Source organism: Lichenostomus cassidix, chromosome 5, assembly GCF_008360975.1.
Source record: "Lichenostomus cassidix isolate B80296 chromosome 5, HeHo_3.0, whole genome shotgun sequence".
Lineage (NCBI taxonomy): Eukaryota > Metazoa > Chordata > Aves > Passeriformes > Meliphagidae > Lichenostomus > Lichenostomus cassidix.
Window position 1 is genome coordinate 40,763,368 of NC_139486.1, and position 13,866 is coordinate 40,777,233.

At 39.5% G+C, this 13,866-nt stretch overlaps 1 protein-coding gene across 1 annotated transcript in view; it reads right to left on the bottom strand.

The window, feature by feature from the left end:
- The window catches only part of HSD17B12 (hydroxysteroid 17-beta dehydrogenase 12), an 84,012-nt gene that overhangs the window by 30,226 nt on the left and 39,920 nt on the right, over positions 1 to 13,866 (bottom strand). Inside the window, exon 4 of the mRNA XM_085062632.1 lies at positions 2,952 to 3,062. Coding sequence (XP_084918758.1) covers positions 2,952 to 3,062 — 111 coding nt within the window. The remainder of the gene's footprint in view (positions 1 to 2,951; positions 3,063 to 13,866) is intronic.

A 13,866-nucleotide genomic window follows, 5' to 3' on the forward strand; every position in this document is an offset into this window, starting at 1 on the left:
CCACCGTATTGTAACTAGAAAAAAATTTGGATAGCTACAGAGTAGGATATTGTCCAGCATAGACTCCTTTCAAGAATCAGAGCTATTTAAGAATGGCAAAAGGAAGATTTCCCACCTCTGCATGTTTAACATATTGCTGTAGCTAGCACATGTTCGAAGTCACTGACAGACGCTGTTTTGAACACACAGCAAAACATTATGCAAACTCTTTTAGCCTTCCTACGTGGGTGAGAAGAGGCTTCCAAATAAGAAGTTTACAAGGATTTCAATCTGTAAGTACTTTAGTTAGACTCTGTGCAACTCCATAATTAGAAGCTCATTCTTGAGCAGTATGTATGGAGACTCCTATGTCTCCAAGTATTAGGTTAAAAAATAATCAGCACTGATCACTGGCAACTGTGTTGTGCTACCAATGTTTCTCATACCTGCTGTTCCAGATGAGACCTGAAAGAGGAAATTATGTTGGAACTTGAGAACTCAGCCCTTATGGCTGTTCTCATTTAAATCCATGTTTTCCCTCACACAAAACATGAAAAACACAGCTCAACAAAAGCTACATTCTGGACTGCAACAAATGCTACAGAATTTAAAATATAAGGCGCTAAAGCATGAAATTAATTACCATAAAAAATTAAGATACTGTCTTTCTGGAGTAGCCATCCTCTGTGTGGAAAAATTAAACTGGCAAGTGGTTTCTATTAAAACTGCTATATCTGGGTAAAAGAAAATACCTAGGTATCATGCAATCTGGTGATCTTGAGCACAAGATCTACTAAAACTGATAGTGATTAGTCAGAAGAGAGGTTTTTGTAAACCTGCACCGGCAATGGCTGCAAGAAAAAAAAAGCAGAGGAGAATACACAACTCTAGAGCATTTAGTTGCTATTTTTACCATGTTTTTAGTCAAGGTGCTCACGCAAATACAAACAAGAAGCAGGCTCTGTTTGAGGAATGTGCTTTGTGTTCCTGTAATACGCTTACACAAAATTTGAGGCACACACACTGCTTTAGTGCCCAGTTTGTGCAAGGCTATAAAAGGTCAGATTTTTGTGATTTTCTGAAACACCATAACCTCATCACAGCCTAAGAAATAATAAAAACCCTTCCAGTGTGGATATGTACCTTGCACATTAAAAGGTTTGCTGGTGTTTTGAGACATTTCAACGATCTACCATTCTGCAGCAACTGCTACGTGACAGGCAGCTTGCAAGCCTTACACTCCCTGAGTGGATTTTGACAGGACACATTAGAATGTACATTAATTTCACTCTTCAAAGTTTCTTTGGAACTTATTTCCTTCAGAAACAAGAAACAAGGCATTCACAGCTATGTCACAACTACTCTTTACACAGACCACATCCATGTCAGTTGAAGTTACTCCAATAGCTTTGAATTTTTATAGCAATTAAATACAGGATGCCATGGGTTGTATGTACCCAAGTCTGTTAGAAGTAGTTGGGAACATTCTGGGCTTTATCCTTTAATGTTACTTTTAACTGCATTTTTATATAAACTATTTTCCTGAACATTATTTTCAAACATTTTCATCTATGATTCATCTATTAGCAGCCAAGTTCATATAGTATATTATCATGTGTATAATAAATTTATTTTGAAAAATACCTAAAATACTTCACAGCTGCAGCTCCAATTACTGCACTTCAGGTTAATAAAACGAGTTTTGTAGCGAGGAGTGCTTTAGCAGACAACATGTACTAGTAGATGTCTGAGCCACATGATTTTTTATGAGTTTAACCATCACAGGTTCTCATCCCTATATTGAGCAAACATATAAATACAGGATATGCACAGGCATATGTGCTTCCAAGGAAAAAAACCAGAAAACTGGTAGGAAACTGCCATTACCCCACTGTTCAAAAAAGATTCCGATAAACTGCTCGGAAGGTTGAAGAATGCTGAAACTCCTCGTAGCTTGTGATAAAACACCTATTTGAAATCACCTCAGTGCTACATTTAACACAGTAACTGGAGGGATCACCTTGTCTTTTCAAGGACTCCCACAACACCTGCACTCCTGCAATGTTGCAAACCATACTCAGGCATATTGTACTCCTATCAGCAAAAGAAACACAGCTTACCAACATGACCAGAAAAGGCTCAAGACATTTGAAGCAGGAGACAGTTACTTGATGTTCTGTTGTAATGACTGAATTTCAAAGGCTCTATTAATTAAAAGTTCACAGTTCTCCTACAGGGCTCTACTCCTAAATTGAATATCTCCTAAACTAAAGTATGTGAAGGTTGCTTAAGATCTAAGATGGCATGAAGTCATAGAATCACAGAATAGTTTGGGTTGGAAGGGACATTTAAAGGTCATCTAGTCCAATCACCCTGATGTCTTCAGCCAGGTCAGGTTGCTCAGAGCCCTGTCCAACCTCGCCTTGAACGTACTCAGGAATGCAGCATCCACCACCTCTCTGAGCAACCTGCTCCAATGTTTTGATACCTTTTCTTCTTTATATAATCTAAACCTACACTCTCTTAGTTTAGAGCCATTGCTCCTTGCAAGTCCTATTGCAACAGGCCCTGTTAAAAAGTGTCCCTGTCTTTCTTACAAGCCTCTTTTAAATACTGAATGGCCGCAACAAGGTCTCCCCAGAGCCTTTTCTTCTCCAGGCTCAACAATGCCAAGTATTCAAGTCATGGTGCATGCAGTCATGAGCTAAAGGGCTTCTGACAATCACAGAATAACACATGGAACACATTCAATAAGCATCACAAATTCCTAGAAATTAGGCACACAGGCAAGCACCGTCTCACGTAGTGTATCGACAGCAAGCTAGAAAGCATATCTAGCATGCAGCAACATAGCCTTAGTCCAATAATAGCTTTTGTGAATTGGTTTCAAAAGACTTCAATGTGGGAAGAAGTTAATAGGCATGTCAAGACAAAACACTACAATGAAAGATTTAGAAAGACCAGATACAAACCTAAAACACCGATCTCCAGGCCTTCCAATCCTGCTTTGATTCCATTGTAAATATCTTCTCTCTCTCCAAAATCTGCCACAATGACTTTTGTTTCCACTTTGTACTTTTCCCCTAGAAAAAAAACAACCAGGCTTAAAATAGTTTACCATTCAGACATTAAGAGTGTATCAGTTATAAGGTTTTACAAAACATTATTTTAAGTAGCTAGCATTACACATGAACATTTTCACCTCTGCAACAGGAATCCTTGAATTGTAACATTACCTGCACAGGAAGTTTGTGACATTAAGCTACTTTCAGTGAGAACATAAATTTTCAAACAATTCAGCACATTTTGTTTGTAAGGGAGAAGAAAGGTGGCAAGAAAGCAAATTATACAGCTTTGCATAAAACTGCAAAAATGGAGAAATCTGGAAACACATGTACACAACAGTGTTCAAGTACAGCTTGACAAGAACACTTTTTTTCAACTTAAAGCAAATGGCAAATGAGTTGCTTCAGACAAAGCAAAACAATTCTTAACTGCCCTCCATTTCCATTTTCACTTCAGGTCCCATGCAAGTTTTTGAATCTTTAGTTTTTTGAACATGTATCAAAAAGGGAACGTGGGTGAACAAGAAGAGCAGAACTTGAAATTTGATCATTCCAAAGCCCTTCTGATGTGCTGTCATCTCCATCCTTACTAGAACAGGAAAAATACATTTAGGCAACTACATTTTGAAAGAGAAGGCAAGTAATAAAAACACTTCATATAAAAAGCAACTCTGCTTTCATCAAGCTAAATTACACTGAATTAAAAGAAGTACAATGTCCTCTCAGACTTCAAAAGAGCAGAATAGTAACTTAACATCGCAGCATCTCTGTTCTGCCGCACCCGACTCCCACCCCAGCGTTCCTTAAGGGACCTGTATACAGCTCAAGAAAGATTTTGCAGCACTTTGCCCCCAGAGCCATTCATAAAAACCAGTGCCATGTTAAAGGAAAAGAATCATTCACAAAAAAGATTAGAAGCAGCCAGATTCCCATGATGCTCGTTCCCATTCAAGGGAAAGCCGCGACTCCCATGATCCTGCCATCCATTCATGCAGAATCATGAATCTACTGAACTCACTGGTTTGCTGCCTGCCTCCCCTCCCCCCCACAATATCCCTAATGGCATATGAAATTATTTCTGCTCCTTTTCCCTCTCCCCATCCTCAACCTCTTCATCTCTCCTGAACAGCTGCATTGTTTAAAAATCCCCTGAGAGATGTTGCTATGTCAAATGACGACGTAAATAGCATTAAGCCCCTACTGCAGCAGCAGTCTTGTGATCGCGTCAGAAGAAAATCAAGTTCAACACTGGAGGGGGGGCATAGAAATGGTCTATTTTTGAACACAGCTGTTCTAATGTTTAGCACACACATTTACTTTTTTACAGGAGACAGAATTAAGGGCAATGTTAGAGGCTCATCTCATACGTGCAAATGGACTGGATGGGCAAAGCCCAAGTCACACACTGCACACACGTGTCATTTTTAACCGTTTTGTGGGATCTGCAGCTGTCTTTACTGTCTTCACTGCCACTCAGATGCTTCATGAAATGCAAGTTGCTTAAAGGACCCAAACACCATTCTCACAGATTTGCTCAATTGGTACTGTCCTTCTTATAGTAAACACTCTTCGTTAGGATTGTTACCAATCTATCTTCAAAGCCTACTGAAATCACTACAGAGATACTAAGAGGACAAGGTAAAGACAAAAATCTGAAGACCTTACAAAATAAATAGATTTTTTAAAAAGTGCTCACACTACTGTTCATATAAGACCCTTCAATGAGCATTTAGAAAATTAGCAACAAGGCATTACAAATATAGTAGTTAAGCAATACACCTATAAAAGGCTACAGAACCCTTTGTGGGCAGAGGGTGCACAGCACAATGTATAAAAACATGTGAAAAGAAGAAGGCTGCCGACTGATATAGCCAGAGGACAAGGTCTTTGTGCAGTTGCTCAAGCAATCATGCAAGGCTGTCTTGCCCCAGCAGATACCACCAGCCGACCAAACTCTCCCTCCCCATTTCACAACAGCCTTCTGGCGTCCTGTAACTTTTGCACACCCTGTGCTCTGTCCCAGAACCTGCAATAGGTGGGATGATCCACCACCTCAGAGAAAAGACTGGTAGATACACCTGAGAAAACAGCTCTATGTCAAATGACATTGCAAATAGTATTAAGTCAATTCTGTGTGAAGTTGGTCTAGTATTCAGAGCACAAGGTGCAGAGGAGAGCAGGTGTGCTCTGCACTCCATGAAAAAATGGAAAAGGGAATTTCCTTGATCTTAAGGATTAAGATGTTCTCAAACAGATGGGCTAGAAGAGAGAGTAGAGCACATTTCTATTTTATCTGCCAAAAAGACACTGAGATGTAGAGTAATAGAGAAAGAAGCAAATAGGCTACATCCTTATCCAGGATATCTAGGAGTGTGTCTGGGCTACTGCTGTCCAAGAGAAAATCTGAAACTCCTTAATGGAGCTTTCAGCTTGAGGAGCAGGCGGTACTTGAGAGCCACAGGGAGCGAAAGGAGGGTACCAAGCCAGTTTTTGCAGTTATAGCTGAAGGATCAGAAAGAGCTATTACCTGCCAGCAAGTCCAGCATTCTGGATGGTATTTTGAAAAGTGGATCTGATGTTTTGTCTTTGGAACTGGTACTTCAAATGGTCCTTAGCAGGAGACTGAATATTACACCACCACATTGTCAATAGTTGTGCAGCAGTCAGTCATCACCTACCCATAAGATGGGAAAGGAAATGCACATCTCCTTCACAACTCTCAATTCTGACACATCAGTGTTTTAAATCACCTCATTTTCTAAAAAACTCATGTGAGGTCAGTATTGACCCCACAAATAAGTTTTAACCTAAGCATTCACATGTCCACTTAATTTATAGGGTCTGTACTACCTTAGCTGAGACATCTGATAATTTAGCAAGACACCAACTGTGCTCAACAGTATCCTGGTAAACCAATAAAAGCAGACATGATCTTCTGCAATCACACCATCATTTGAGAAGAAAGTTCTTGACCATGAAAAAAGCATTGAAAAAACTTTTGCTGTGGAAAGGCTGAATGAATCAATAGTCACAATGGTGATAGAGCAGGCTGGAATAAACACTGTACAAGACAAAAAGATGAAATTAACTTCTGCAGAAGATACTGGGATGTATGTTTCCTAAGATCCAGAGAGCAACTCAAAAACACAGACTGCAGAGGCAGAGGCGCAGCACAGTCTGATACAGTGGCCACACAAACAAAAGCAGCACATAAAATATACACTGAAAGGGGAATATAAGGTCACTGAAAGAAGTGCCCATTTTTTCAGTGGTGGAAGAACTACTGACTTCCTGAGGCAAGTTCCTATTCTATGTGTTCCTGCACAATACAGGATGAGACAATCTGGAAACTAATACACTATTTAACGACATTCTTCACACTATCAGAAGGACAAACATTTTCACATATAATCCCTTGAAGGACACACTACCTCCACTATCCTCAGAACAGGACTCCAAACAGTGTCTTGAACCTTGGTTAAGGTGTTACTTATCCAAATAAGCATAAAGACATTTACAACCATCCTTAGGAACAGCCAACAAGACACAACTCTTGCCTGATTTCTCATCTAAGAAGAGAACACCAGTAGGTGAAGCAAAAGCTTAATTAATTCCAAAGGCCAGACATGTCTAACTTACAGAAAACTTATCCAGTCTTGCTATGCAAGGAAAATGCTAATCTTAACTACCAGGCAAAGTAGGGCACACCTTGTCTACTAAAAAGATTCACTAGCACAATAGCACCACGTTACCTAGAACACCAGGAAAAAAGGGATCATGCTGTAATTTAAAAAAATAAAGCAGAAAGCTAGAAATTTCGGTGAGTTACACCCTAAATAATAACAAATAAAGAACTGTAAAATGGTTAGGAGGCAAGCATCTTCAAATTTTTTTAAATTAATTTTTATTAACTTTTCAAGCTTGCAAGTAATTCAAATTAACAGCCCCCCTAAACTGAAATCTTGGTCGACAGGCTAAGAAAATGCTAAGGAAGCTTTCAGACACAGATAAACTGGGCTTGAAACTTTTCAAGATTCACCAAGAGAAGCAAGCTTGTGTACTTCGATGTGACAGCAAACATACACCAGTTTGGTGGTCAGGAGAAGCAGCTCAGTTTACCCAAGAGAAGCAGGGGCAGTTTTCAGGGGGTCTGTCATACAAAGTCTTGCTGGGACACTGAAAAACTACAACATCTTCATCCTTAATAAAATAGCATTAGGTCTTAAACCACCTGTTTCATAGCAGCTTGAATTTGCACCAAGAATGTTGAGACAAATACAGTCAACTTTGCAACAGAGAAGTTCAGAATACAAGATCCACACTGTAAGCAGGTACTAGGGTGTGGTTCTTCCAAGATCAGGGAGAGGACATTATAAGCTCTTGCTAGAATTGAAGCATCTCACCATTTTAGCTTTAAAGCCACATATAAATATTGCCATCACAGTGATGTGGTATAATGCAACTGCTTGCAGAAACATAAAAAGTCTCACTTGATCTTTAGCTTCACGATGGACATATTCTAAGCAGTAGAAAAATAACTCTCCATTTTTCATCATACAGGAGAAGACAGATTTGTTTAAGTAAGGATAATCAACTACATCCACAAATAAAGATGCCATCTTTCCAGTACCACTGCAGTGGTAAAACTCAGCCTAATCCAGCACCCAGTCTCCCAAAACAAGAGTTCGCAACCTTCCAGTATAGGGTAAGAAGCTGACAGATGAAAGCAAGACATTAAAACCTCCTGCTTTTTAGTACTGTATCTATGCAGGGCAGAGATTAAGAATGTAAGACTATAGAGTGGCTGCTGAGAGCTTACAAAGTATTTGGTGGGTTTTAAAGGAGAGCCATTAATTTTGGGAAGGTATCCAATTTGGGACTTTCAGAGCTCACAGAAGTAATTCACAGTGTCATGGATGGATGGAATCTGTTTTCCAGCAGTACCAAGAACTTCCAGACTGGTGATAGCAGACTGTTATTACACAGTGATATATTCACCATGCAGAAGCATGTTAAAATCAACTGGGTATAACAAGAGCTAGCTTTCTCTAAACACTGTGAAGGGTGTAAAATTCTGAAGCCAAATACTGATAACCTAAGAAATAGCTAAAAGGAAGCTCTGTTGCACCTGTTGCAAAGGAAGGCTATGCTGTTCCTGCATAGCTTAAGATGCTTGCCTACAATTTAACAGTACTTGCTATGTTTCTATACATTTTAAAAAGCATGTGCATATGCTTTTGGTCAAGCACTAGGAATAGGTTCTGATGCCTTTCATTCAAGTACACATGCAAGACTGCCACAGAATTCCTTACATACTGCAATAATAGTTGCACATGTAATCTGATAGAAACAGCCTCCTTAAAAAGAGAGAATACTAAAAAAATCTAATCACATAGAACTATAGAGCAGGTAAAAAATGATACCATATTTAAAGTATTCTGCTAAACAATTTTAAGTTTCGATATACATGGACATAGATGAAAGTCAGTTCCTCACTTCTCAGCTTTCACAGATGACATGGCAGAAGATGTCTCTCCAAGCCGAAGTCCACAAACCCTTGAGCCACTGGGGCATATAAGTTTTTTTATGTGTATATACAGTACTATTATTACAAAACAGAGAGAAAACACACCTTATTAATAGTTGCCTCCATTTGCTCCCCTGATTTTATATTGTGTCAAAACATATTACAATTTCTAAGACACACTAACCAAGTCAGAAACACATTCTGAGCAACGCACAGGATCAATCAATAAGGCCATTCACCCAAATATTATGCTCAACATAGTAAGCTTTTCTAAATCAAGCTTGTTCTAATTACCAAGCTAACTGCAAACCACCAAATTAAGCAGGCTGTGACAAACAGCTGCAGAGGCTGCCAGCTGAGGGGCTGCACGCCGGAGTCACGGCGATGTTTGCGAGCGCGGCAGTGACTGCAGGCAGCCGGGCGCGCTCAGCCGCGGAGCTCCCCACGCGCACCCCACGCTGCAGCGCTCCAGCGGGGCGAGGCACGAGAGGCTCCCAGGCACCACACGTGCGGCAGCCCTCGTGCTCTCAGGAGTCGTGATTCCCAGAATAGCTCTCCTCGTCACAGCCTCAAAATAACCGCTGTGGCTGAAGCCGCACTGAGAGTTGGTTGGGGCGCAGGGTGAAGTGTGGGAAGGTTGCTGCTGTGTAGCAGGCAGCATCTCAAAATCCCCTTCTTTCTCTCGTCTTTCCCCAATGTTATTCAACCACCCTGCCAAGGATTTTTTTTTTAATATTCATTGATGCATTTGTTTTTATTAAGCATGAAGAGAGCTATTTTTAATTTACTAACTCATTTTAGGAAGGCCATATGGACTATTTCCCGTGCTTCCTGTAACATCTCCCTTCCCTTAATTTCATTATTATTGTCTATGACAGTGTGTACACTCGATAGGTATACATATCAATTTTGCATCACTTTTTGCAAAATAAAGTACAAATTCTTCAGCCATATACTTAGTAGAATAGCAATGATTTTTAAAAAAAACACCTCTTTGCAGATTTTGGCTGAACAGAATGAATTTCAGAAAGACCAGGAAAAACACTTTTTAAGAAGAATTTAGCGTCACTTATAGAGACTGAAAGGTGTCATATTATGGATTAACAAAAAAAATTGTGCCCTTACTCTCAGGTCAATTTCAAGACATTTGAGTCAGTCACTTTATTTGAATTAAAGCAAATTTTAAAATGGAAACAAGTTTCTAGGCTAATTCAGCATTATCTTTTATGCCCCCAATTCAGCATCCACAGTAAAATGTCTGCTGTATCCCAAAGACAGGCACTTCAAAACAAAGTTTTCAGGGCTCTCCAAAGTGTTACTTGTAAGGGAAAATACATTGTTAATTAGTCCACATCTACTGCCCAAAGTAAGAGCAGTTCAGCACCAGAAGTGTGGCACACGCTTAAGGAGTTGCAGAACAGGCATACTTTTATCCAGTAGCTACACCATTTTGAAAATTGTTTCTTTCTCATCTTCAAGGATTTTTAGAAAGAATTTGTTGTGCAAAACAAATAAAGTGAGTTTCCTTTCTTTATAAAGAGCTACTAACTAGCATTTTTTTCCTCACCACAACATATTCCCGAAAAAACATAAAAGCCATTATCACCATTTCTTCAGCAGAGAAGTCTATCAGGGATTTTTACAGCTTTGACAGATAAAAAAAGGACTTGATGTAATGGAACTTAACCTGCTAAAAGAAGTGACATAAGACCAAAATATATATTAATAGAAGGAAGTTGCAGAAGGAGGACAGCACTGTTTGCATCATCCAGTCCTTCCTTATGCCAGAGAAGAGAATATTCCCTGCAGAGACTCTTAAAAGGCCTCATTTTAAGTCTCTTGGTAATAGAACTTCCACCAACTGACTTAAACCAGACTTGCAAAACAGACTTTCACCCAATCCAATACTTATCTTTTCATGTAATGTTCGCCTTATTTTACACTAGAAGTGATAAGCAGCAGATTGCACCTTTCACATTAACAGAGGGTGTTTAATGGCCCAGGAGATTGGCACAAGGGCTCTTGTTTTGGCATCCCTAAAGGCTGATGTTACAAACAGCTTGTTAGCAGAGATAGGAATTAAGTTTCTGTGTATCACAGGAAATGCAACGTATTCCCCAACCCAACTACTGCCAGGCAAGAGGCAGCAGTGACCCTGAACATTTGCAGGGATGACAATTCCTGGTTGTTCAAGTCTGTGTTTCAAAAGTACCAGGGAGGTCACTTGCCCATTGATCCAACTACCTAACAAGTAAAACTCAGGCTCAAAAAACCATTAGGTCCCAGAGTTAGCCCTGAACCTACAGGCACAATATATAGAGTATATGAGGAGAGGAAGAGGCTACTTCTGCTGTATTTACATTCAGACAAGGAAACCCAAAGCACCTAATTCCCATTTAAATAACCTTTACACATTTCTTTCCCTGGACTTTCTACATTTACAAACTACTAATACTGCATAGAAACACACTGGCAGTGAGGTTCACAGCGAGCACCTTCTTTCTGGAAGAGGCTCACTCAGGCCTGCCAGGCGTGAAAAAGCACCATCTCCTAGAGCTTGCCAGCTCACTGACTTCTATGTGGAATCCATGACACTGACCAGTAAACTTCCTTAAACTGGTTTTCATCCCTAAAAGCACCTGTGACAAGTGGTCTGTTACTCCATATGCTGACAGTTGATATGGTAACTAAGTCCTTCTTCAAGGGTATCACTAATCATCTGCAGAACATTTTACTTGTGGCTTGCCCTACCAAGCTGCTGCCTCAAAACTCTCCTAAGAGGTGCAGTAGTTCTAGGACTGCATCCTGTAGCTTGCAGGACATCTGTCAAGTGTTTCCAAGTATTCTGCTCAATTCTTTAAATTAATCCAGGCAAAATATCATGGAGAAAATTCAAGAGAAGATGATAAAAAATAGGGACTAAAGGGAGAAAAAATGCAGACAAACTCACAGAAGCAAAATTCTTCTTAAAAAAGAAAAAAATTAAAAATAAGCTCTTTTCCCAACTGCTCTATCCTTTATATTAGGGTTCATCTATTTAATTTATTAACAAATTAATAAAAATTAGTTCAGTTTGAATCCTGTCAGCTCTCTACAGTGTCTGCCAACTGCTCCTTTAGTAAGTGGCTCACACAAGACAAAACCAAGAAAACTTCCCTCATTTCATCCAAAGGAAGCTTTCTTCATCGATGAAATCTAAGAGCTCATTTTGAACCACAGATCCTTACATTACAACTTCATGTGAAAGGTGACTTGAGTGCATCAAAACAAGTCCAAAATATTTGAAGCCATTTTGTCAAGTTCAAGAAATATACGGGGATTTCAAGTATGTCAAACTAAACCTGGCTCAGATGATAGAAGGCTGCAAACACATTAATTTACCTTGAAATAGATCACAAAAGGTCAAAATAACTGCCGGATTCACTTAGTCTTCAAGTAACACTCAGGCAAGCAAACCTTGTCATTTCTGTGCAAGAAAAGTAAGAAGACATCCCCTTCCTTACAGGGCTTGTCTGCATTTCAACCTCCTCTATTAAACACAAATATTCTTACTTGCCAACTCCAAAAATGTGAGGAGGATTTACTGGGGTGCAGCAGGGAGGAAATCCAAGTGACAGGGCAGAGATGAAGGAGCCAAGTGCTCCAAGGGAGGTGCAGGTGAGTATCTGCAGGGCTCAGCTTTGTCATGGGGGTATGGCCCATTTGTTGCAGTGGTCATGGTAAGGGATGGGGCACAAGCACAGGGGTTAGCATCAGGTCTGCTTCAGAATGCTGCCCACAAGCTGGCTACGAAGAAAGCAAAAAAAACTGTAAAACCCACCTGCCTAGGAAATGGAGAAGAAACATTTCTAGGTTTGGCACCACATCCCATTTTTGTACTCAAAAATCATGGCAGAGTAGTAAGAAGACAACAGATCCTGAGTATAAGCATGACAGCTATCAGTTTACAATACCCAAAATCTTAGGGTTAGAGAGTAGTTCAAGATAAACTACCATGACCAAGCAACTTAGATACACTACACACTGGGCTGAGGAAATGTATTGGAATGAAATAATCAGCTACATAGACTTTAATTGCAAAACCCCTATATATCCTTATAGAAAAAATCTGTACTTTGTTACAGATACGCAGCAGAATCAAAGTTTTGGTCACTAGTTTTCAAACAGCATGAAAGGCCTACAGTATATTCCAATTAAATGTTCATTTGTGAGACCACACTGGAAAAACAATTGACTTTTCTCAATTTAAACAATTTATTTGGAGCCAATTTTATCACCTGGATGCACGCAACACTAAACCACCAACTTTAAAGCAGTAAACAGGAATTTCCTTTAATTGTTTAATAACTGATGACAAACTCAAAATTTGCCACATTGCTTCCATATGCACTTACCTACAAGTAAGCAGCTACTCAGACTTGCAAGCAGAAACACTAGCAAGCTACAGGAGCCACTTTTTTCCTGGCTCTTCAGCTCATGCACAACTTTGAAGCTACCAGCTAACAATGGACACCAATACCAAATTCTTTTGACAATTTCCCTATGGACAAACTCTGAAGTTTTTTCCCTCCTTATCTGGTCCACACTACATTCTTCATATTGCAGCCCCTAGTTTCTACAGCAAAGCAGTTAACAATTCTCCTCAGAACAATTCTATCAGTGCAGTAACCAAAGCTTTTCCGCATGTAAATCCATGGTTTGAGAACCAACTGCTGGCACAGAGCACCTGAGATGTCTTGGACCATGCTCATTATTCAATACACCAAATCAAGGAACAGACTCATTATGTGGCACTCAAACAATTGTCTCCATTCACAGAGAAATTTTCTTTCTGATCCACCCTGAACCTTTAGAAGTGTTTAACAATGCAACGCAACAGACACTTCAGAGAAGTGCTGGAACAGTGAAGCAGCATGAACTAAACTAGACAAGCATTTTTTATGGTGACCTTAATAGTCTGTGCTTGTGTGTGACAACTTGATTAAAAGATCAAATATATTTCCATAAAACTTAAAAAATTCTTCATAAAGGTTGTCCATGATGACTGAAGAGGAAATTAAAAGTATTTTCTTCAGTCAGTGGCCTATACTTTATTCTTAGGGAACAGGAAGCAGAATTTCTCTTTCATGGCAAATCCAACAATACCAAAGTACTCTGTAAAAAAAAATAGCCTTAAAACATGCTTGAAAACACAGTGAAAAGTCTTCTAAGTCTTTAACTACTTGAAATTAACCCACTAATTTTTGTTGCTCAAACTGAGCTGCTTGTTCAGAACAGCTGGCGTTCCTGTAACAT